Raw genomic sequence first — 26,286 nt, 5'->3', positions numbered from 1 at the left:
GCGCAAGGGACATATTTTCTACATTCAATTTAACGTAACAACTACTAATGGCTAAGAAAGAAGTGACTTATGTCATGTTAAACATCGAAAAGTTAAAAAAATTGCCTTTCACTGTGGCTGAAATACCATCTGCTGAATGGTTAATACACGGGGTCATTAATCTGCCTATTTCGACACTTCAATTCACGCCTTGTTTAAAACACATTCCAATAGGCAGATATGAAAGGCTGGGAGATAGTTACATCCATGAGGTGTGGGAGCTGCCCTTCTCATAAAAATGTCTGTGGCATGAAGGAGGGCTTTCTTAGCGGTAGTGAATGTGAGACTTCTGTCAGCCATTCGATGGTTTATAAACAGCTGACCTTGCACAGGAAGTGAACTTGGCTTGTTATCTGAAGGGAGTTCCAGTCCCTTTGATTAGACCTGCGTTCCAGGTGCATTCAAATGGCAGCTATGTTGTCCTCAATAGTGAAAACTGTTGTGGGATGCGAGCCGGAATAGTTTGTGGTTTCAGTCTCTAAGATTGTTACATGCCGAGGGAACGCACTTTTTCCTCCCACAAGACAAAGAGAAGTAGCTGGGATTTGGCCCCATACTGCTACTTCCAATGTGAATTTTGACAAGCTGAGCAGACTCAAGGCTTTATTGTTCCAAAGACTTGTGGCGCTCACATCTACATGCGAGACCTGCGCACTTCAGGTGGCAAGGTCATCAGCAGAGATATAGTCCCTTTTAAGTACTAACTTTCCAAGACACTTTAGTGAGCTCGTAAGATGAATATTTAATGCGTTCAGTACTACTGGAATCACAATTTTCTTTAAGGCTGTTGGTTCTGGTTTTGTTCACACCTTTTCCTCTATATTCAGTTTAATAACATCAGCCATCCATTCAATATTCTCCAGCATGTTCCGGGGATTTACAATTACTTTGGCTATAATAGGTGGCATTTTGCTATTGCTACTTTTTCTGCACAATGGCTGTCCACCCACAAAAAGGACTGAAAGCGCTCCCACCAGCGCAGCTGTGTCGTGAACACATGATGCAGTACTTCGGAGCAACACTCCTGGTGCAATTGGAGTGTGACTGGTCTTTGTCATTCAGACAGGTTTTGCATTGTGTGCAGCCTGTGTTTCGGTGCCTCTGGTGCTCATTTGAACATGCACTTAAAGTTTGTCTTTCTACGCAGCACTTGCTTTCACTGGACGCTGATCTGTTGATGTTCTCGCTGTAGGCTCATTACCAGACATGCACGCTGAGGGTGCGTTTGCTACGGGAAGCTGCTTATGAGTTGCCCTTCATGGAGAATGCAGCTCTGAACTCATTATTGGGCACACCACGGAATGCTGCTTCCTTGGCTGACACGCGGGCTATGGAACACAAATGCTCCTTGGTTCTTCTTGGCGAAGAGTTTCATACTTTATCACCTGCCGAAGTTGAAGATTTCCTGCTGTAAATTGTCCCGTATTCGATTGGCAACTTCCAAAATGACTGACTCTTGAAATTCAGCCTTTACGCCACAAGTTAACATTTTTAAATTGTCATTTTATATTTCCTCAAGTGATTTTTTTAACTTGTCATTATTGACATTTTTATAAATATCTACCTAAGATATATAGTAGTTTTTATACATAATTAGGCTTTGAACCACCTTTAAACCAGCAAGGGGAGGGTGTTGTGTAGCAATTTTAGTTATAGCTCTATACACGTTATTTTAGCAAGACCAGGCCTGCAGCTAGGCACTTTACCCAAGATATATTTTATTCAGCTTAGTTTATTATTTTAACAATAGCCACATTTGCGGTCTTGTTTTATTTCTCTCTATCTAGCTGTTCTTTGCCTAGGTCAGTATTGTGTTCTTAAACAAGACATTTTTTTCACTCTGTGCTTCTCTCAAGGCTGCAGTAAGATAGGTTGCCGGTAAATGTGGTAACACTTTGTCTCTGGTATTCATATAAACATACACATCCTTACGTAGGGACATTTTCTCAGAACATCAGCTGTTTTATTATAAACACACTTCCTTGTCCCATACTTGTTAGATGGAGATTCCAGCCAGATAGCCACGGCTGTATGCTGAACGCTTTGCTACAGCTGCTTATGCAAATTTCAGGCCTTTGCTCAGGTATGGGGGATGATGTCATCCCAGGGGAACCTGAAGGGAAGAACTAGAGCTTAACATGCTGTGCTCTAATAGAGCCTAGGTAGGAATTAGTCCATTGACTCCAGTGACAATATGGTAGCATTATTTCTATGCTTTACTCTCCTTGTCACAATTTTAAACCTGTCAAGCTTTATCGTCCTTGTAATTGCAGTACATACATTATCTAAGATGCAGTTGCTTCATTAAAACCTTATTGAAACATATACTGCTTCTGCCTGTCCTTGTATATGTGAGACTAATGAAACAGAGAAACGGATGAGATCTGAGTGAACACGATTTCCCTCAGGAGTAAATTGTGTCATGTGCTCGGCTGCCTAATCGTCCTTGCTCTTGGATGGAGATGAGGCACTGCTGGTTAGCTGGAGCAAAAAACTTGGATTGGGGTGACAGGTGTCACCTGTAGTGGGTTAAGACTCAGTCTCCCACACCGCAGGCGATTCTGCCGTTCAAATCCAGTACTATCATTAGAATAATGAAAGCATAAGCGACTGTGGCAAACTAAGGAAACTGCTAGTATTCAAGCCCTATTATAGCATTAGCCCTGGCATGATCTGAGAGGCTAATATCAGATCTTTTAAATAATGAGATTGCTGCCATAATTTGTTGCTGCACTACATGGCACCGAAAGGACAAGTAGATTTATGAAGGAGCCTCTCCCTTGGACAAGTAGTTATTTTATTAAATTTCACACCCCTGATATGGGGCAAACTGGGTAACTATTGTGACTAGACTTTCAAAAATTCATATTTCGTTTAAATGAGACAATATTGGGTTGACATGTTCAATGATTATAGGGTGCAATTTAGGTACTCTAACTGCAAAGCGTCCGGTCAACACTGAGATTAAACACACAAAATCCGTCCTTCCAGGAAACCCATCTGCATACGATCAATTATGAATATACAAATCCGTGCACTTAGGTTAGCTACTTCCAGAAAAGCAGAGCTCTAGTTGGACAACCAGGATCACAAATACACAAGCAAATAAAAAAAATTAAAAAACACACAGAAAAAACGCTCACTCCAGAAATACCCTTACCTGTACCCATCGAACAAAATAAAAATAAATCACATAACACCAACTTAAACTACTACCAATCCGCACATACCGACAAGATGCACAATTTTAACATGGCAAGCTATTGTTAGGTCACAAGGACAGCTCATCACACCACGTCTAGAAGAAATATGTTCAGGCTCTGGTGCCAAAGGATGCCTCTATTGGATTAGTATCAATGTGAGCATGGGCAAAAAAGTAAATATATCTGTTCATCGAGGTTCAACATCCCCTTATAATCGTATGTTGATGGGAAACCAAACAAGAAAAGGTTTGGCAAAGGTTGTCCCGAAAATAAATTGCCAATTTTCGATATACAGCTACAACGTTGCAAATTAGAAGAGCAGAATGCAGCTAACCCGTGGATTCATTGGCCATGCAAATGCGAAAAATAATTGACTGGGGTAGCTTCGGTTCAGGTATGGATTGCTTTTCTAGACAAAGGACAAAATGTTCCTAAGATTTAAAGGGTATAATTTCGATGTGAATATTATTCCTAAAACCGGACACAGAGTGTACCAGACAGAATAAAAATTACAATGTTTACTAAATTTGCAAAAGGCAAGTAAACACTTATAACAATGTCTCGGCCCAGCATACTGACGGGAAAAATACTGACATGTTTATTGCATATGCTGCGCATATAGTTGGGTTTTGGCACCGCTGCTATTCTCCCCGACCAAAAAGGAATTGCTTTGCGTAAATTGCTACATGAATGTATCTGCAATAACGTGAATATGTGCCCTTTCAGCTTTAGGGCCTGTGAACACCCAAGCCAAATGCAAACTCCACAATTTTCATCTAGTCGAGCATTCAAGAGGCGCAATGGCCCCTAGCGTGAATTTAAGTAGAATAGACAGGTTAACATATGAATATTCCCCCAAGGCGCAGGAGTCAATATGTGACTGCACAGTTGGCACACCATAATCTATACTAAAATAAATCGAGAAGCACGTATCTCATTTACTGTCAGCTGAAACTACTAGCCCCATGGACGCCTTTTCACATTCACGATTAAGGATATGAGAACCGGAGTTGCAATTTGGGATTTAGTTTTGACCCCGTGAAACACAGATTATGCAAAAGTATTAAAAAAGTAATGAATACATAAAACAGCATATGTAGAACTTCCACCAATTTAAAGGCCTAGTCTTGATTAATAAAATTATGCAGCTAGTCTAGGCACTTAGTAAAATGAAGGACAACATGTTCGAATTAAATCACAGCAAAAACACACACACCTATGCAATAAATAGAGGAGTCACCATACCAATAGATACAGCCAGCTACCACTTTTCATTTAAAACGGTTCAACAAAATCGCATTGTGCACTGGCGTGATAAGGTGCGCCTCTCTTTCTAAAACACGTTCTACAATGAAAACCGTTTGACTCCAAAATCATCATTAGTTTACAATAGGGACTAAAAGTAATCAAGGAAATGTGCCAAAATGTGCATGTCGATGCTTCATTTCCAGCTTGCCTATTTCTGCAGTATTATTAATAAATGCAAACTTAAGTAGAAATGCCTCTAAAATAGTCCTGGATAATTAAGCTCAGGCATAATAGTAGCAACAACATTAGTCAATATTATTTTCATGTATTGTCCCACAGGTCACCTTACAACAGACACAAAATAACACTCATTCAAACATCAAATTCTGCAATATTACAGTTTAGTTAAACTAAGTAGATGTACTGAATAATTTCTGGAACCAAGATGTAAAGCTGCACGAAGTGTTTAAAAGCCACGTTGTGTTGCAAAAACGTAAGCAGAATTTAGAAGTCAACAAAATAATATTTATTAACCTGAACTACCGCGTCGTCTTCTTCCTCGGGAGAATGGGGTGGTGGTGTCTTTTCCAACTCTGCACTTTCAACTCCTTCCAGTTTTTCCTTGTTTATCTTTTTCTTTGAAGCGCTCGTTTCCGAATCAGGCTTGTTGCTAAAATGCAAGATAATTTGTTACTGATTTTGAAGGTAATGGCTTCTAAATTAAATTGAAAAAAAAAAAAAAAAAAATCACCCAGCAATAAGTGGCCTAGAAAGTGGGCTATGGATATGGCACAGTGTGGGGTCTGGATAGCACAATCCTGAAAAACATGAAAAAATCCAATACATTAAGGGTTAATCTGCCCAGCACATTTTATGGATTTTAAGTGTGACATGGTTAAGTGTGGATTGGAAAAGGTTACTTCACTTTCACATAATTTTCAGTGCACCACTGTTCTTCCTTATGACGACTCTTAACATTTTTGCATCAGAAAGGTAACAATACACTGACAGCCCCCAAATCTCAGACCTGACAGGTGCATAACAAGCACTGGCCAAGCAAATAGGTCTTGCCAATGAGAGCTATTGGCTTTGCCAATGTTTCATAGCCATGCTGTACAGCGGCGTAGATGCTTTGCAATGCGAGCAAAACTAATTTGAAAAATAAGTGCTAGGAAGCTGCTAGGGCTAACATGCTATTGCTATCTCTTTTTTTTTTTTTTTGTTTTTAAGTGCATTAGCACTGGATGCATCAGAGTCCTGTTTAGATTGAGCATGACAGCGCGCAAGTGCTGCTTTTCCGACCTGTAGTAATGTATTTGTGGGGTTTAACCACGCCTATCATGCTCATCACTTTCAATTGTTCCTGGGCTTTCCTTGCAAAAATCCCTTGAAGTCATTGGTAAATGCTTTACATTTGTCCTGACTTAAAACGGTTACGTCTTGCAGACTGACCCTGTTACATGGATAATTACACCATTGCTGATATGCTTTAATGTGAGCAAACTACTTTATTTTGTCTCTCCTCTTCGAGCTCCATGGTGCTTTAAAGTTTGATAAAGTGTGAACTCGATCAGCAGTATTGGAGTGCTTGGCTTGTGCACCAGTTACGTCTCATTATTTTCTTTGTATTTCCTTCGGGAGCCATGAGACGATAATGTTTTTTTTTTTTGCGTTTGCTTTAAAGCTACGTTATGTACAAATCTGAACAACCACAAAGTTTTATTTTCGTTTTTGTCTTTTTGCTGCTAGCTTACTTTTTAAAAATTTGATTTGTGAATTTGCGCAATGCTGCGCTTGATCTTGAAGTATGGCGGCACACCTTTCTTTTGTTCTGCACAGCATAGCTCATCCATTTCACTCAATGCTGAGCCCGTTCGGTTTAATTATTGCTGGTATTAATGCAAAATGGCAGCCGCTTCCTCCGCGGTTCTTGCGGCTGCTGCTTCACGCCATCCATGTGTTTATTATGTTAACAGTGTGTTTATGAAACAAGTATCTGGCAGCTTCAAAGAGGCTATTGCACAATACTAACATACAAGTGTCAGATATTGTAGCACTTGGGCCCCTCTTCATTAAGCTCCTCATTTCGCTTGTCTCTGCTCCCTCTCCTCATTTTAGATGAGCAAACTGTGATTTACAATGGATCCATGCTCAGGTGTAATTTTTTTTTTCCATGTACAGCCACAGCAGTGCTCATTAGCTGACAAGCATTACATAACGGTCAAAGTATTTTCATAGAGGCTGCATGGACTGCTCCATATTTATGTGCATGGAATACAATTCTAAAGTAGATCATCACAGACTCGAGCAGACAAGGGCCAGTCAAATTGGTTTCTGCGATTGAAGTGCCAACTAATTTTTTAGTATTGTTCCTTCACACCGTTTTATTGAGCACTTTAATTTATAAGCTTAGCAAATGGGGTCTTAGTGTTATTGCCCAGAACTCTTTTCTTGCTTTTCCCATGCCATGCTAGTGATTGTGTCTTGGAGACTTCAAGAAACTTGTCAAAATATCTTTAAGGCATGGTGAACTGCCTCTATATTAGAGCCCGTTTCACTCCATCCATGTTCTAAGAATTATGCACACATTAGCACGATCTATTCAAAACCGATGCAAGTAGTTTGCATTATATCAAAAAATTTCATCAGTGTTCACGAAAACACATACTTAATGTAAGAACATAATCAGCCTTTACAATAACACGTGAATGGGAAATAGGGTTTCTCTCTTTCCGCATACCTTGGACTTTTGCTTGACATTTAACAATGGTGGGCCAGCTAGATCATGTTAGACTTATTTACATTGCGTGCCTCTTCGCACATCCTTTTCAATATTTCCAGTCCTAGCCTTCCCCCGTGCGTTTCTGTTAGACATCCAGCAACTCTGACAGTGGGGCGGTGAAAGTGTTGTTCTATTCTAATTAGCGTGGCAAATTTAAATTAGGATGCTAATTGGCAATATTTTCTTTGTATGCTGCAAATAGAGCAAGAAGGTAAATGGAAGTGCTTTAGTTATATGCAGGGCTACTGGAATTATGTGGCAGGAAAACAACAAATGATGAGGCAGAACTGACCAATTTATATGGCAAAAAGCCCAGTTGTCAATTTGCAATGCCAATAGCTCTAACAAACAAATGTGAGACCTATTGCTTTGAAAATGCTTGTTTTCATTATTATTTTAGCCACTGTACTATGCAGCATTAAATGCAAATCATTGCCAAAGTTAGTACTGCCCATGATGTACAGCATGAACAAAGGTTAATGGCAGAGCCATTAGTCTCAAAAGTGAGACCTATTGGCTTTGCCAATGCTTAGGTCTCAGCTCAACACCCCTGTGATCCTGAGCAAATCAGTTAATCTACCCAGGCAAGAGAAAAAAAAAAAAAAAGATGACAGGTCTCTGCGAAAATACATTTGGAAGCAGATAACATTTGTCGTCATATAAAAACATCAATTTCAAAGGAGAAAGGGCTTCTTTAAAGTATGTGTGGCATAGCAAAAACATAGCTAAAACTGGTGAAAGGTTCAACAGTGATAACAGGGAAGAAGAAACAGTAAAGAAGTACCTCAATCACAGCACAATCAACAGAAAGACAGTAATCAAGCAGAAGAAATTAGTACTTGGTCCATGCTCCAGCCGAAAGAACAAATAGTGAAGTCAGATGCACTGGCCAATTAGAAGGCAGAGTAAAAGAATGAGAATGAAGCCAACAAATGTTCAGCAAGGAGCGAGCTGAAAGTCTCTTGTTTTATACAATACCTCTAGCAAGCGAGAGCTTGGAAAGTGTACACTGTCGTAGGTGAGACATAAAATGTGCTATTAAAGAGCAAATTCTGATCTTACTCAGTTGATCAGACTAGAAGTGCTACTTTTTCCTACACTAAAAAAGCCTACCTTTAGAGAATGCACAAGTGTTGCTTATGAAGAAGTGGTGCTCAACAGCGTACAGGAATATAATTCAGATGACTATTTTACATAATTAGTAAAATAATACAAGTTCAGTGAATTTACAGACTGCATACAGTGGGCAGCTTATTCTCTTTTTGAGATCCTCCCAAGCTGATTATTCTCAAACCACGACTATGCATTTAGATAGAAAACACATCAATACATTGTTGTGAGTCATCACTTCTGGATCAATCAGAATTGTTGCCCTGAAGAGTAAACAACATCGCAACACTTAACGCCCAATGTTAGCTAAATGCTGCAGAGCACAGGGTCTAAACCTCACTTTTACAGAATAACCCGTTAAGTACGCCCGCACTACCTCCCTGGTGCGGGTCACGACCAGTTGCCGACACCAGGGAGGGGGCTCAAAAATACTCGGTGCAACTTTTTTTTCCTTCCTTTTCAGTGCCTGGGAGACACTGAAGCTTTTCCGTGTCCCCCCCACCCCACACCCACACCTTTGTGACGTCAGTACGCCACAACGGCTGCTTCCTGCTTCGATGGGGAAAATAGCCCCAAACGGCCTTCCCCACGTTCGTGAAGGCCTCGTATGAAAGGGGAGACTCTCCCCTTTCATACGAGATGTTCCTGAACGCATTTCCTGGCCCTCGATCGCCACAAGACACCAGGGATTTCACTTTGGGGGGGGCGGGGGGGTTTCGGGGGGGGGGGGCAGCCGCCAAGGAAACCATAAAACTACAAAAATAATATAGATTAATATATATATATATATCAATCTATACATATATATATATATTTATCTATGTAGATAGATGTATCTATATGGCTATAGCTATAGATAGATCTATAGATATATATATATATATATATCACTTTTGTCAATGCATGTGTGGTTTCCCTGGGGGCTGCGATCGGCCCCCAGGAAAACCAGACCCATGTGTGTGTGTGTATAATATATATATATATATATATATATATATATATATATATTTGCCACCAGTTGTCTTGCAGTTGCAGCTTACGTCTTCAAAGCAAAGCACATACTTCATCTGACGCATTTCAACTGTAGCTTTTAGGCAGCAATAAAAAAGTCAAGTAAGTCTTGTGATTATGTTTCTGCTACAAAAGGATCAGACTTTTGTCTAGTGGCAGTTTTAGTGCCATAAAGAAGGGCTGAAGGTTTATATCGCTACTGCAAAGAGCAAATCTGTATTTTACGTAAATAGCAGAGTACATTAGTAAAGTTAGCCATTTCCTGCGCTATAATGCAAATTAAATGTATGTGCACAATGGGGGGCGGCTATGGAGAGGTGAAAGGCAATTTTTCTGGATGATGAGGGAATCAGAGGAGGACGACATGGGAGTGGGAGCACCAATAATGATTGTTGGACTGGGTGCAGAAGGTGCTAAAGACTGTGACAAATGGTATGTGACAAGGTGTTTTCTGAGTGTCTTGAAAGAACGTGCTGATTGAGGGACGAAGCGCAGGTAAAGTGGCCTCTACTGTTGCACGTATCACACACCAGCAATTTTGTGACTGTCTACGTAGGCTAGCGTTTTAGAGCAACAGTTTAGCTAATAGAGATGGCATCTTGAAGGATGACTGCTGCTGACGCCGTCACTCGGGTTATAGAGGGCAGCTCTGACATAAGATCAGAGTCTGAGACAGCAGATACTGAGAGAGCATCTGAAGGATAGGATAATGGCGCAGACTCAGAGTGATTTTTCAGTCGGAGAAGTCCTATTGGATAACTCCTCTTCCAGTAAATTATGAAGGAGGTGATGAGGACAGTCCTGCTGTCCCTTCGCAAGCACAGTCTGTGCAACGGGGCAATAGTGGGTTAGCCCAACCCAGAGAGCAGGTAAATGCGGCGGCAAGCACAGAGTGAGAGTGCTCTCTTGGGAGCTCCCCAATTTAGTTCAGCCCCAAATTCCACCGCCCAAATCGTATTATGGAGATATCAGAATTATCTATCACAAAACATACTGGTTTTGTAAGGCAGGCACCTGTGTTTTTGGTCCTGGGTTCGGTGGCCATATAGGGAAACATACTAAACCCAAACATTTCTGGAAACTAGACATTCGGGGGAGTCCACAGAGGTGTGACTTGTGTGGATTCCCCAAAGTTTTCCTACCCAGAATACCCTGCACAGCTGAAATGATTAATAAAAACTCAATTTTTCTTGCATTTCTGTCTCACAAACTACAGGAATATGCTGGGATCCACAAAATTCCTACTACCCAGTGATTCCTCACCTGTCCTGGTAAAAACACTACCCCACTTGAGTGCCTATACCTAGTGCCTGCGTCAGGAATGGATCACCCCAGGGTCAACAGTTGCCTCATATGTAAGGACCGTTGTGTGATCTATTCCTGTCGCGTGCACTAGGCCTACCCACACAAGTGAGGTACCATTTTTATCGGAAGACATGGGGGAACGTTGGGTGGAAGGAAATTTGTGGATCCTCTCAGATTCCAGAACTTTCTCACCGTAATTTGAGGAAAAAGTGTTTTTTTGGCCACATTTTGAGGTTTGCAAAGGATTCTGGGTAACAGAACCTGGTGAGAGCCCCACAAGTCAGCCCATCCTGGATTCCCCTAGGTGTCTAGTTTAAAAAATGCACAGGTTTGGTAGGTTTCCCTAGGTGCCGGCTGAGCTACAAGCCAAAATCTACAACTAGGCACTTTGCAAAAAAAACGTCAGATTTCAGTGTGAAAATGTGATGTGTCCATATTGCCTTTCCTGCCCACGCAAGTGAGGTACCATTTTTATCAGGAGACTTGGGGGAACACAGAATGCACAACAAGTGTTCTTGCCCCTTGTCTTTCTCCACATTTTTATCTTCCGAATGTAAGACAGTGTGTAAAAAAAAGACGTCTATTTGAGAAATGGCCTGTAATGCACATGCTTGTACGGGCACCCCGGAAATTCAGAGATGTGCAAATAACCACTGCTTCTCAACACCATATCTTGTGGTCATTTTGGAAATACAAAGGTTTTCTTGAAACCTATTTTTCACTCTTTATATTTCAGCAAATTAATTGCTGTGTACCCGGAATAGAATGAAAACCCATTGTAAGGTGCAGCTCATTTATTGGCTCTGGGTACCTAGGGATCTTGATGAACCTACAAGCCCTATATATCCCTGCAACCAGAAGAGTCCAGCACACATAACGGTATATTGCTTTAAAAAAAATCTGACATTGCAGGAAAAAGAGTAAAAAGTGGAGAAAAATGTTTTTTTTTTTTTAGCTCAATTTCTATATTTTGTTTTATTTCAGCTGTTATTTTCTGTAGGAAAACCTTTTAGGATCTACACAAATGACCCCTTGATGAATTCTGAATTTGTCTACTTTTCAGAAATGCTTAGTTTTCCGGGATCCAGTATTGGTTTCACACCCATTCCTGTCACTAACTGGAAAGAGGCTGAAAGCACCAAACATAGTAAAAATGAACTATGTCCCAGTAAAATGCCAAAATTGTGTTGAAAAATGTGGTTTTCTGATTCAACTCTGCCTGTCCCTGAAAGCTGGGAAGATGGTGATTTTAGCACTGCGAACCCTTTGTTGGTGCCATTTCAGGAAAACAAAACACAAGCCTTCTTCGGCATCCCTTTTTTCCCCATTTATTTTTTAAAACTAAATTTTAGGTGTATTTTGGCTAATTTTTTGGTCTTCTCCAGGGGAACCCAGAAACTCTGGGTACCTTTAGTATCCCTAGGATGTTGGGAAAAAAGGACGCAAATTTGGCGCGGATAGCTTATGTGGACAAAAAGTTATGAAGGCCTAAGCGCGAACGCGAACTACCCCAAATAGCCAAAAAAAGAGCTCAGCACTGGGGGGGGTGGGGGAGAAGGCCCAGCAGCTAAGAGGGTAATGTAACTCTTACCTTGGTAAACATCTCTAATGAAGCATCACTTTTTAACGTTTACATATTATTCTTTTAGCATGCTAAAAACAACCACACAGTATGATAGTACGCTTACTATTTACAATAAACTTTATCCTGTAAAATAAAATAATATCCTCATACTAACTGCACCGAAATACACCATTAATAAACGAGCAATGGCAAAACCAACAGATTTTGCCTTTAGAATTTAAGTGTAAAGCTACTGGATTTGCAAATAATTGTTTGTTGAGCATTGTCGAAAAAAGAAAATACTGGAGGAAAAGCAAATGTTTTAGAGTTACCTCTAAACTGAACATGAAATTGAATATTTTCAATCGTTACAAATGGCAAGGTTTATTTTTCATATTTCACACAGAAAACTGACAAAATTTAGAAATCCTATTGCATTTGCTCCTGCTTAAAAATAGCACTTAGGAATATTTACAGGCACACAAGAGACCACAACAGCTGTCTGAGAAACTGTCAGATTAAAAAAGAATGCGCCGTTTACTTCCCATACCACTTGGAGCTGAAACAAATGTAATGTGCAGCAGTCTAGGGATCTGGTTGTGGGACATTTTTATAGTCACTCTTCTGCCTAAAACACAGACTGACTGGTGAAACCTGATCCTCCTTCCAGCACAATAAATGCCGTCTGTGCGCACCATGGTCCTGGCTTCGATATAACATGCGAAAGGCAGGAGATAAACCAGAGTAATCCGGAGTAAAAAGTATTCTCTGTTGCTAAGCTTTTAGTGGTAAGCTGGGAAGGGCATGTAGCAACTATGTACGGGGTAGGGATGCAAAGGTACAACAAATTGTGGTTGTAGGGAGCAAGAAAAAACACTCAATGGAATATTCAAATAAAAAAATAGTTCCCTCATGTAAGCCATCCAATCATAAGGATGGTAAAGAAGCGCTTTCCGGGAAAGCGACAAAAACAAGAAGAACGCAAGCGAGCAAATGTGACCGACAAGAAAGCCATCAAATGACAAGCGTTGGAATGACCCAAATCCCACAAACTAATGGTACTGTACATAATAGGTATTCAACAACAGACAGATAAAATACTGTTATGATAACATTTACAGATTATTCTGCCTTGAGGCTTATGGTTTATTAAGTCACCAGAGACCCCCTGCATGAATTATTGACTCCTAGTTCATTTACCTATAATGCATCATATAACTATATACGTATGATCCATAATCATAGTTATGATTCAGAATCTAAACCAAAATACTGAAATTTGACCAGTAATGTTACCATAACTATTTCCAATTGACTGCTCAACCACCACACAAATTATAAATAGCATCACAAATAACAATAGGACAAAACAATTCATATGATATAACAATGGGTATGAAGTATTAACGATGACATCTTGAACATTGCAAAGGCACTCAATGACCTCCATACTCCATAACTCCCAGAGTTCAACCTATGGACATAACAAATGAGCTCTGATGCAGGGACTGTGTTTGCACAGGCCTAGTGCTGCGTTAAAGGATGTCTATTAGAACTGAGCCCACTTCAGTGGTGGACAGTGGGTATTTAAAAAAAAAAAAAAACTTTAAAAACCTACCCGAGATAGTTCTTATCTATGTTTAGCAACCTCTATGTACAAGGCTTAGAAAATAAATAGCCACAAGAAAACAGCCTTTGGCCGTGCTCAGTGAGGTCCAAGTGCAAGCAATATGCAAGACCTGCTGGCTGCAACGCAATAACTGACCTGTGTTTTCTAGACACAGTGTTTGGCTAAATACTGTTCCCTCTAAAGTTACAATTTGTGAAGTCATTCACAGTTCATTGGCAGAGACCAGAAGTTCAGTCTCATTGCATATCACAGCCTACAAATTTCATTTGCTCTTTGTGTTTTTTTTTTTTTTTCCACATCACCGTAACATTCTTTCAATATTTTCAGGAAATTTCAAGATACCTTTTTACTTTTCTGAGAAAAAAACCTTTCCATTTAAGGAGGCCTTTTCAGTGGTTCTTTTGCGTCTACTGGTGTATTTTGGATAAAGTAAAATTAGCTTCTTTTTAAGTACTGCACACCACCCAGCCACATCATCCACTCAGGTCGTGTGTTCTAAAACTTGTTGTGCACACAAATTAAGCTATTTATGCAAACTTGAATCACAGTGGCTTGCAAATAAAAAGTGCTTGATTGTTAGCCGTCCTGTACTAATGTCAAACATGTGTAACTTTGATTTCTCTACCATCAAGTGACTAATTGTGTGGGGGGGGTGGCTTGCAGGCTAAGATGGCAGGCCCCATGTATCCACAAATTATACAGATTTCAGGAGCCGATCGGAGCCTGCAACAGCACCCATTCGACTACCCATTTGACTACTGGACCCCCCCCCCCCAGGGGAATGCTTCGGGAGTGCGCAGACACGTCTTGACTGCCGTCGGGGTGACTGGCCTGCGCAAGGGAGTGAGAGCTGCGGCCTGCCCCGGCGACACCACGTGACCCGGCCAGAGGAGACTGGTCCTGCGCAGCCAATTCTCCGGGCTTGGAGGAGATGGAGACGGAGACGGAAAAAGCGTGGGAGCACCTGACATGGTACTAGCTGCTGGGTTGGACTGAGTGTGGAGGAGCCGGGATCGCCTGGCTAGAGGTGAGCGGGTGTCCCGTTCACCTGGTGGGTTCGGTCAGTTGCTGCTGAGGCCCTGCAGTGGCTGGGTGCGTGGGGCCTACTAAAGTCGGACGCCCGGGAGCTGAAACAGGGTCCAGGGGGCTTCAACAAAGCAGAGGGCAGAGCGTGGTGGGGCCTTGGGCCCATTGGATGGTGAGGGCCTGCAGAGGTTCATTTTACCACCAGCGGTGGTGGGCGGGCGGAGGGGGGTGGGGGACTAGCAGCTTGGACGGTATCTGCAGTGGAATCCAGAGCAGTGGGCTGGAGCACGTGGACACTGCTCAGTCTGACCGGCCTCCCCACCCTGCGCATTTTTAACTAACCGGCAGGAATAGCTGGTCATTCTTGCAGCTATCCCCTGGTAATGGTGTGCAGCTGGACACAGCGGAGAGTGAGGCTGCTCGTGCTGCAGCACCTGGACTGTAACGTTGCGCATGCAATCGGCCCTACTATATGAACGATAACACACGGGCTCCCAAGCCCGTGATCTGTGTCACAATCCAGAACCCACCCCAAAAGACAACATGGGAGGAGCGGGTCGCCTCTGTTCTGGTACCGGATCCAGGCTGCAAACGCCGCGATTGGAGACTATCCCTAGATGGCAGTAAACTGGATGCTGTGCAGCCCATAGGCACCTCTTTGGAGCAAGCTCAAACCTCGTTGGAGGGTAAAATTGACAAGGTGGCCAGTGATCTCACCCTCCTACATGCGGACCACTGAAAACTAGCGGATAGAACCTGCACACTAGAGGACCAGCTCCAGGACCTAACGCCTAAGACAGAATGGCTGGAGGCTTCACTGCAAAACACGCTGGATTGGATAGGGACACTGGAACGCCGTGTAGACGATGCAGAGGGTGGCACCAGATGGAATAATCTTAGAACAATAGGCCTACTGGAAGGTGCGGAGAGCCCAGACGCAGTTGCCTTCGCTGAGTCCTGGCTTCAGGAGCTGATGCCGGAAGGCTTGTTGACACCCTTTTTCTTTGGTTGAACAAGCCCACAGAGTCCCTACCAGGGCCCAACCGCCGGGTGCTGGCCCACAACCATTCCTTCTCTGGCTTTACATTATGCAGACAGGGATATTATATTATGGGCGGTGATAACACTACCTGCAATTCGAGTGCACAATACCTGCAATTCGAGTGCACAATAACCCGGTTATGATATTCCCGGACTAAACCATTGCCCTACAAAGAGAGCATGCACCCTTCCTGCCAGTCAAGCGCAAACTCCGCTCCCTCAATCTGTCATATTCCCTTCTCTTCCCGGCCAAATTGTGTGTAGTAGCGGATGATAAAACGCACTTCTTCAGCACAGCAGAGGCGACATGGGACTGGTTGGAATCTTCGGAGCTGGTCAATCGGCGAGACCCCGACATAACCGAGTCGGTGACCCGGGACCTACAGCCTTGTAAACGTAGGAATCGCGAAAGGCATGTGGCTGCCTTGGGAGAGGTGCACACGCTCCCGACCTGGAACAAATTATGCAGGAATGCCGCTGTGCATTGCAAACCGTGGCAGCCATTAGTGTCATTTCAGTAGCTTCGGATGGAGAAGCAGACCACTAATTCTAATGGAGATGAGGGTTCCTCCCTCGGGACATCCTCTGACCTTGGGTCATCCCACTGCCCAGCGGTGACACCTTAGACAGCTGATGAACTACACTGACTTTACCCAATCATACCAAAAATATACTGTTTAGCAGGTAGTGGTAAAGTTAAATGTTAACTATTATTCGAATAACTGTCGCTGATACACCACATATCTTAATTCTGTGACCGTGTATGTGTTTGATGCTGCTGACCCTGCTGTTATGATTGACGGGCCTTGGACGTAGCGCCTCCGTATGTCCCCTGCCCTACATGCTGCACTCTACTGCTGTTGACTCCCCGCGCTCATGCTGGACTAGGGGTTACGCCCCGGCTATTGCTGCATATCCAGCACCTTGCCTACCCCACATTCCCACTAGAGGGGTCCTTTTTCTAGAACAGTTTGCGCGGCATAGGCGTACTACTTAGTTTGGGCAGACACCAGTTGTCCGTCTGCTCTAATGGTATTCACTAACGTTACTATTGGGCCTGTTATTGGTCCTCAGTTGCTTCTGTTACTTTCTGTATGGAGCCTATGTTCGCCCTGCCCACTCCCTCCTTGGGGCCCAGCTACTAGTCTGTTGAAGTTCCCTGTCTCTGGGGTTGGGTCACCAGAACACTGTTCATCTACTGATCCACCATGAATCCCTTCAATCTACTTACATGGAATGTGCGAGGCATAAACACACCAGCACGGAGATATTGTATATATTCATATCTTAAAAGGGATTTAATACAAATAGCGTTCCTGCAGGAGACTCACCTTGCGCAACCTGAGCTGGCTAGACTGCAGTGGCGCTGGCATGGACAGCTTTATGCAACAGGCTTCTCCTCTTATGACAGGGAGCACTTATTTGGATTAAGCCGGGCACCCCGTTTGTAGCTGACTATCAAACTGTGGATGAGCAGGGGCGTTACGTGCTGGTGCGCGTACACCTTGGTGGCCGAGCCGTGAGGCTGGGGTCTATATATGCTCTGAATACAAATCAGGCCTCATTCTTACACATGCTTTCCAACCTCCTGTCTCACTGGAGCGACCTCCCCAGGTTATTCGGGGGAGACTAACTGCGTCCTAGACCCCTCACTGGACCGTTCCTTCCTGCCACGGATCCTACAGTTACAGCTGCACAGGCGCTGCGCAACTGGCTTCAACACTGGCAAATGGTGGATGTGTGGTGTCAACGTCATCCCACTACTAGGGTCTATTTGTTCTTTTCTGCACCACACCAGTTGGATGGTATGTACCATTAACATTCTGCAGTACAGTGGTCCGAATACTTGGGCCGTACTCACTCAGATCACAATCCACAGCTTCTGCAACTGGGATGGGGACTCGTCCTGCCCCAGCATCCCCATTTGGAGACGCAGCTGGAGGATGCAGCTTTTAGGGCCTCGTTGGACAAGGCAATCCCCGAATACTCAACATAATATGGGCATGCATCCTCTGAATTAATTGAATGGGAGGCATTTAAGGTCTTTATCAGAGGTCAATGCACGGGCACACAATGGATCTTGCGGAGGTCTCTTGAGAGTGACTTAACCAGAGTGGAGAGGTCCCTGATGGGATATGAACGTAAACAGTCTCACCTCACACCCAAGTCACAGCAACTAGCAAGGGCTAGAGCAGAACACATCCCCTTATTAGAGAGATTGCGCTGTTTAAACTATGCAGCTCACTCGGCTCGCACACATGCTATGGCCGACCTTTCAGGCAAATTGCTGGCCTGGCTTACTCGCCAAGACCAAGATCGAAGTCCTATTAAGGAAATCCGTTCAGCAGCCGGGAACATCCTCCATACTCCTAAGGAGATTCACTGTGAATTTACTGAGCACTATCAGTCGTTTTACTGTTTTACGGTGACAGCAGGCCTAGAGGAGGGAGCTGACTTTCAGCACTTGCCTTACCCAGATTGTCAGATGACCAACGAGCACAGCTGCAGGCACCCCTGACATTCACTGAGGTGTGTGAAGGTATACAAGCCTTATCAGCAGGCAAAACACCTGGCCCGGACAGTCTCCCATCCAAGTTTTACAAGTCTTTCTCTGCAACACTCGCACCTAGTCTTCTCTGTCTTTATGAGCAGGCGCTGAAGTAGTCGACCTTACTGGCTTCACAGCGCTAGGTGCGGCTGGTGTCGCTCCCTAAGCCGGGCAAAGACCCAATTTAGCTGGTCTCCTACAGGCCGCTAGCGATGCTCAATACGGACTACAAAATCCTGGACAAGGTCCTGGCAGTTCATTGGGCACCTTCGGTTCTGCAACTGGTGCACTCAGACCAGAATGGATTTGTGCCTGCACTGGATACATCGCACAATATCCAGCGCCTATTCAGAGTCATGCAATACTCAACACAGGATTGGCCTCGAGCAGGATGTCTAGTGCTTGACCTGGAGAAGGCCTTGGATTCCTTGGAATGGTCTTACCTGTAAGAGTCGCTGCGCCGAATTGGGATCGGCATTTCCTGCGCACGATCCAGCTGTTGTATACCTGACCTCGATCTAGGGTTAAGGTTGGGACGCTCATATCTGACCCGATAGAGGTGGGCAGAGGTACTAGATAGGGCTGCCCCCTCTCTCCATTGCTGTTTTCTCTGGCGATGGAGCCGCTGGCTGTGGAGTTCCGTAGGGCTGGGCAGACTTGGGGCATCCCATTGGATGACAGCCTACATATCATATCTCTATACACGGATGATCTTCTTCTGTATCTCGGTGATGTTGGCAACGTCCCTCCCGATATTGCAGTCATCCTGCACCGTTTCGCCACACTCTCCGGTCTGCGTGTTAATTGGGCAAAATCATGCCTTTTTCCTTCTGATCCTGGACTGCCAGACTCGAGGCTGCGAATTTCTGGAACAGATGTCTCCTGGCAACCCAGGAAGTTCAGTTATTTGGGCATACAGATATTTCATACGGAGAGGGACCTCCACGATGGCAATCGTGGCAGAGCAATGTCTTCCATCCGATCACAAGTGACCTTCTGGCAAACTTAACCACTCTCAGTAGCCGGCAGGATCGCCCTCTTAAAAATGGGGGTCCTTCCTCGCCTCCTATACTACTTCTCTAATTTGCCCCACTATGTTCCAGCTGGCTTCTTCAGCGAATTGGAACTTAGAATGCCGGAGTTCATCTGGAATAAAGGCCGCTGTAGAGTGGTGTTGAAAACACTATTTACCACTGACCCTGAGAGGCCTGTTGGTTCCGAATATGGAACATAACTAGCTGGCTTCCCAGCTTCAATGGGTGGTGCGTTGGCTGGCAGGCCTCCAGCTTGCCGACACTGCAACCAACTTGCGCCCTAGACATGAACACTGATATTGCATCTCTTTCACCCCCTTATCACGTTGCGGCCGCCTGCGGAGCTACTGCTAAACGTAGCTCACCTCTGTTACCGTAGGTCTCTGCGCCTCACAAGCGACACTATTCCCTATGCACCAGCATTGGTCTTGCTGGGTATGCCGCACGTCTCACAAAGGCCGCTGAACTGGGTCCTTGGCACGCAGCTGACCTACACACACTGGGTGACCTCTATAGCGAGGGTGGTGTGATTCAAATTGGTGAGCTCTCGGGAGAGATGGGGCTGCCCTCAGGGCAGTTTCTTTTGTACAATTCATTGCTGAAGGTGCTATCGTGCAGATGGGGAGATAGGACCTCTGAGCCCCCCCACACACACCTGCTGGTGCAATACTTACAAGTTATGGGGCAAGGTAGGCACCTGATTCGGTGGTTCACTGATGCACTTAGAGCACTTACAATGAATGCCCACACTGCTCTGCGAACCACTTGGGAGGGTGATCTAGCGAGACCTTTCACAGACGCCACTTGGTCGGGGGCACTATCCAGCCATACTAGTGTCACCCGCAATGCCAGATTCCGCCTTATTCAATTTTACCCATTTCACAGAGCTTCTCACGACAGCCCGCATTAACAGATATTTTAATTGTGTCTCTACCGCTTGCCCTCCATGCAATTTAATTGGGGCAGACTTCCTCCATATGTTGTGGTCTTGTCCTTCTTTAAGCATGGAGTTACATCATCCCTATCCCAATACATGTCATGTCCATCACTGTCAGATTGCGGCTCCCGTCTCCTGGGTCTCTTTCTAAGAACCAAAAAGCATAAAGCATCCGCAAGATTTCGGGACTTAGGACTTCTGATAGCCAAACGTCTCATTACTAAAAGGTGGAAAGCCACCAAACCCCCCCCATCCGTACTGGCTTGGAGGCACTCCTTTACGATGTGGGCGGAAGCAGAGAGGGTTGCACTGCGACGCAAGGATGCTGTGGGCATGCGTGGATATCACCTATCCACTAGCTGGGCCAAAATGTTGACTCACTTGTGTAGGGCGGAACAAGACGTAGATGCGGACGATGCAGTGCCACCCAACACCGAGCTAGTGCTAGCCTAATCATGTTATATGCTGCGTCCACCACATGATCGGTTATTGGTATGCTTTCTTTCATGGACTCCTAGCGCTTCCGCTTGACTGATATTAGTCCAGTGTTCTACAGTGCCTTGAGCACGAGTGGCGTCACAGAGATACTCCCACATTAGGAGGCCCACGGGCCTCAGAGTTGGGAGAGGATGCGAACGGGCTCTAAGTTTTGTTGTCAGTTTCTCTTGTTTTACGTAATTCTTTTTCTTTTCATTGTTGTATCTAAAAATGCATTGACAGCTTCCTGAGCAAAGGGACATCGTTTGTGCCAGAGTTGTGCTGACACTGGATTCTCTGGAAGTGGTTCATAGAGATTATGAAGCTACCTCTAACATGATGCTGTTTTCCAGTACACTCTTAGGGCCATATGTACGAAAGCTTTTTCCCACAGACATAGAATGGGTAAAATCCTTTCGTACATCTGGCCCTTAGTTCTTTGTCATTTCAATATAGCAGCGCAAATTGTACTCATCACTACCACTTTATTGTACTGAACGTATTTCAACATTTCTTCCTCAAGGAATCTGAATGTGTAAACTGCGAAAATGCTTTCTGTATCTAACAGTTATTAGTGCAAATCAAATTTGTATGGTATAAACTGGAGTTATGCTAAATGTATAAAACTAATAAAAAAAGATTTAAAAAAAAAGAATTCAGTGACTAGTTGTGGAGAGCACCTACACATGCAGGTCACAACCTTAGGAAGGCCACTGTTTTGGCTCCTGAAAATGCAGCGGTCGACTCTGAACAGATGCTGCTTCTTCAACAACTTCTGCAGCACTCTGCAGTTAGATTGACTTGCACCATGCCTTCCCAGTTTGACACTTGCCAACGTTCGGCATTAAGCAGCTCTTGATTTTCATCACCAGGTAGGGTTGCAAGAAGAAAGGCAAACAGAAGGACACACAAAGCAAAAGGCTTTAAAATGGAAAGAACATAGTATGGCTGTACTTTAACACAATAGTAACCTATGAATCATAGTTATTTGGGTCCAGTGCTGGAGAAAAGGCCACCCCACCTCAGCCCCCCCTCGCTTGCACCTAAAGGGGTGAGCGCGCCTCCTGCAATAGCGCTGAGGAGATGGGCTATTCCCAAGTCTAAATCGATGTGACTTCAAGACCTCAGCTGAAGGTACCGAAGCAGCTTCTTCGTCATTCTGAAACCACTACTCTAGGTTAGCTGGGCACAGGAGCTAAATTACCCACCTCACTTTTAAAGAATGGAAGGCTTCTGCCAGCTGAAGAGGTGAGGCCCTGGACAGCTGCCACTCAGTGATTTCGTAAAGGCTGTGCACACACTGCGCTACCCGATTATCTCAGTTATTGAAATATGAACTAAGTTCTTTCCATTTTAGGGAACGCTGAAATTGTTTGGCTAGGCCTACAGCACAAGGCCAGAGGACTTCAAACGTATGCTGATAGACTTGGATTTACAGAAATAACACTACAATGCCTTTATATAAATGACAAAAAAAAAATATAAAGAAATTAAAAACCACGAATGTTACCAATGGTTTATAGCATGACACTCTCCACTGGCAAAAACGGAGATATCTCGGCAAACGCTTTCATGTAGGTTGGTGAAACTGACATGGACTACTACTGCGAGTTGAATGTAAACACTTGGAAAACCTAACCATATAATTTGAAAGCACTGAGATGCAACGAAGATCTTTCTTGGGGCCCCAGTGTCCTATTTTCTTAATGGCCACAGATTTGGTATAAAGTAGTTAACAAAATGATACATAAAGGGCTTATAACATTACACGCATATGTTAACACCTAGGTCCCTGCTTGTGCTCATACTCACTCTTTCTGATATATAAAACACCACAGGGAACATATCTCCTCATTTGGATTTTTTTTTTAGCTGCAATCCATACATTGTTTGCTTTATTTCTCCTTCCCTTCATGTCAGTATGACAATATCCCTACGATTCACCAATGAATGGCCTTACGCTGTTAAATGCAGCCATACTAATCGACTGGGCTCCAAACATACAGCCCTTACCATGAAACAGGAACCTCGGATACATTTTAGATGCCCTGTCTCATTAAATGCTGTCTGTCCCCTATTTCACCTATTTAGTCTTAAAAAGAAAAGAAAAAAGAAAAAAAAACACATTCAACTCCACTTTCCACTCAATCAAGAAACTCTTAAATATTGATTCTCAGAAAACGAGACTAATGCATCAACCTCATTATCGGACTGCTGCAATACTTGCCTTTTAACAAAGTTTTAAAAAAAATTTAAGACCTTGCTCATGCAATAAATAGGCTCTCTGGCTCCATTTCACAAAACAGCTACAAACTCCACAGTCTGGATGCCCTATGACGGTATGCCACTCCACCACATTTGCCTGTACAGTCGCTCATCCATCACTTCCTCTCAAACCCAACCCAGCTTCACCAACTGTAACATACTGCAGAGCCTCAAGGTGCAGGATCTTTGGGCTTTTAATAGCTATATGCTGGTATTACCCTCTAGGTCAAAGTCGACTGCCTCAGTGGTACCACAGAATGCAACATGAAACCTCTCTGGCACTAGACAATCCGCGGTCCCTGCAGTGCACAGAGCTGCAGAGGTTGCTGGGGGCACACAGGAGCAGAGGTGGGGGGACAGAAGAGTCTTGGGGTAGTCGTGATAAGTAGCAGAGTCTCAGGGTCCAGATGAGTAATGGGAAAAAGGGCACACTAGACTCAGTGTGGGAGGGCAACAGAGGAGTCGAGGACAGAAAGGGGTAGAGAGAAAAGGGAGGAAGGAAAGAGGAAGAGACATGGAGGTTGAGAGATGACAGAAGACCGAGCAGCATAGGATGGGGCCCTGGGAAGCCAGAGGAGTGACCAGTGCAGGTAAGTTGGTGGGAGGGTTTGAGGTTCAAGGACTGCAATGTCCACGTTGCACACTAAAAGAAGTGAGGCGGGCCACAGGCTAATTGGACAGAAGGTGGCTCGGTGCATTTATAAGACAGGTGACAGAGAAAGTTAACACCTCTGCTTCCCTGTTTCTCGCTCCCGCAGTGGGTCAGATGAAGCGGAGTGCCAATATTATTGTTTAATAGAGCCTGCAAACGGGAGTGACTTCCTCCCATAAGCAGGCTCAAAAACGTGTAATGCTTGATAAACACAGTTTACAGAATTTATTTCAACAAAGTCTTTCATATTTTGGACACTTAGCTATCCTTTCCAGAATGAAAAGAGCTGTTGCAGGAGCCTGGAGACAGCTTGAAATAATATCTGCTTTTAAAGTGTTTTAATTTACCAAGTCATTCAGTGTGCCATCTTTCCCATAGATACAGCCCCAGGCTTCCTTAAAACGTCACACTTGAAATACAGAACACCCTCATTCTCCCTTATAATATCCTAGTCACACATCCGCAGATAGAGCATAATGCGAGAGAACTATGTGCATCTGCCATTTCTATTAAATGCCTATAATTTGGTCTAGAGCAGTGGTTCCCAACACTTTGACTTTTATGGACCCCCACTTTAACATTACTGTAACCCACCACTGAATCATTATTGGAATCTGGGGACCCCCCACTGAGTCATTACTGGAATCCAGGATGCCAGGCCTATACATTGTGGATGATTTGAACCACAAAACAATACACAAAAAATACAGTAACAAGTAATCCATCAAACACATCAGGATAACACATTTTATGTAATTTGCAAATTAATAAAATAAAAAAATATAAAAATGTTAAATTTAATTGTAAGGTTAAAACTTTTCTAAATTCAATTGAAGCCACACATCGTCCATATTATATTCTGTTTGATGCAACCGCACTGCTCCCATGAACCAATTTGAGGATACTAATTAATTTTTTAGCCTCCAATTCCAAATGCCTTGACATTTACAGTAGTTTTTAAATTTGTAATTGTATATTCAGCCACTTCATTTATATACACTTTATTAATCTGTCAATATTAGCTCATTTTCTAAGCAGCCACGGATCCTTTGAGGAGGCTCTGCTGCCTCCCAGGGTTCCCCGGACAATAAGTTGGGAACCACAGGTTTTAGCCTGAAGAAAAAATGAAAATGTCCAATCACATTTTAATCTCATAGCAGCAACATAAACAGATTAAAGGGTAAACCACCAATATTAGTATGTCTTCATAGGTATCTTCAACCATCTAGCTTTTCATCTAGACTCAACAAGCTTTACTTCTTCCATGGTATGAAATTACCATGCACAGTAACTGGATTCATAAAGATGCAGGTTTAGTAGTCTTGGCAAGAAAGATCAAGTTCTCTTCAGAGCCTCCAACTGTTTCATGCTTTGGTCCATGCCCTGGGAGTAGCCTAATCTCAGGCAGCTAAATATTCAATATGCCTATCTTATTATATAGCACATTACAAAATCGCCTTCCAGGTAAAACTACAACTGCAGATAATCTTGCTGTGAACAAGCAATAAGCTGTTATGAGAAGCACCAGAGCCTAAAATAGCAATCCCACATGAAGAAAGAACGGATCATCACCTTCTACTTTGAGGCTTGCTACTTTAAGGCAGCGGTTGAGATAAACTTGAGCCTGTTGCACCCTTACTACATGTATATGTTGGATCTCTGCTTAACAGATCACGGGCACAGTCACAATTTGCGGTCTTAACCCCTGGTTGCTTTACAATGTTGTATGATGTAGGTCTCATTCCATACTGTATTTGGCACATTTCATTTGTTCTTTGTTTTTTTTACAGGGTAAACTGACACTGCCAGGCTTTGTGAAAACAGACCAATCAATTATGTTAGATCTTACCAAAATCTGCAAGCCTTACCCCAACATTTAATGGCCTTGATGGTCACCGGATACAGTTTAGACTTGCAGCACAATCCCACCCCTTTATTTTTTTTAAATAATACTTATTTAATAAGGCTGCGATGCTCTCCGGTTTCTAAGAAGGCTGCTTGTGGACTTTTGATATGTTACTACAAACCTTATTTCAATTCACCAAGTCCAGGAATAGGAGGGGGTGGAGAAAGCTGAGAAGAATCCAAAAAGGATCAATCATATCCTGGAAACTGAAAGGCATCAATTATCTAAAGAGGATGCAAAAAAACACTGACCCAAATCCAGAAATAAGTGTGACACTGCATTTTTTACAAGAAAGGTAATTAAGGTGTCATCTCATTTTAACACACTGTGGGTGGGTTCTGCAATGTGGGAAGCAGAAAGTTGGAACTGAAATTTCATACTAATCCTTCTGCATACATTCTAGCATCAGTTTATCAAGACAATAACCACCAGACCAAACTAACATTCCACAAAGGGTCAGGAACTCAACCTACGTAATATACATGCACTGCTGCAAACCAATGTTTTA

General features: G+C 43.5%; 1 protein-coding gene across 4 annotated transcripts in view; it reads right to left on the bottom strand.

Annotated features, from left to right (window-relative positions):
* Positions 1-26,286, bottom strand: part of CHD7 (chromodomain helicase DNA binding protein 7) — a 552,230-nt gene that overhangs the window by 232,251 nt on the left and 293,693 nt on the right. For all 4 annotated transcript variants that reach the window (XM_069220233.1, XM_069220235.1, XM_069220234.1 and 1 more), the window contains one exon: positions 5,025-5,160. In XM_069220233.1, coding sequence (XP_069076334.1) covers positions 5,025-5,160 — 136 coding nt within the window. The remainder of the gene's footprint in view (positions 1-5,024; positions 5,161-26,286) is intronic.

Source organism: Pleurodeles waltl, chromosome 2_2 (assembly GCF_031143425.1).
Source record: "Pleurodeles waltl isolate 20211129_DDA chromosome 2_2, aPleWal1.hap1.20221129, whole genome shotgun sequence".
Lineage (NCBI taxonomy): Eukaryota > Metazoa > Chordata > Amphibia > Caudata > Salamandridae > Pleurodeles > Pleurodeles waltl.
Note: the sequence above shows the minus strand (reverse complement) of the source record. Positions and strands in the feature narration are given on the sequence as shown.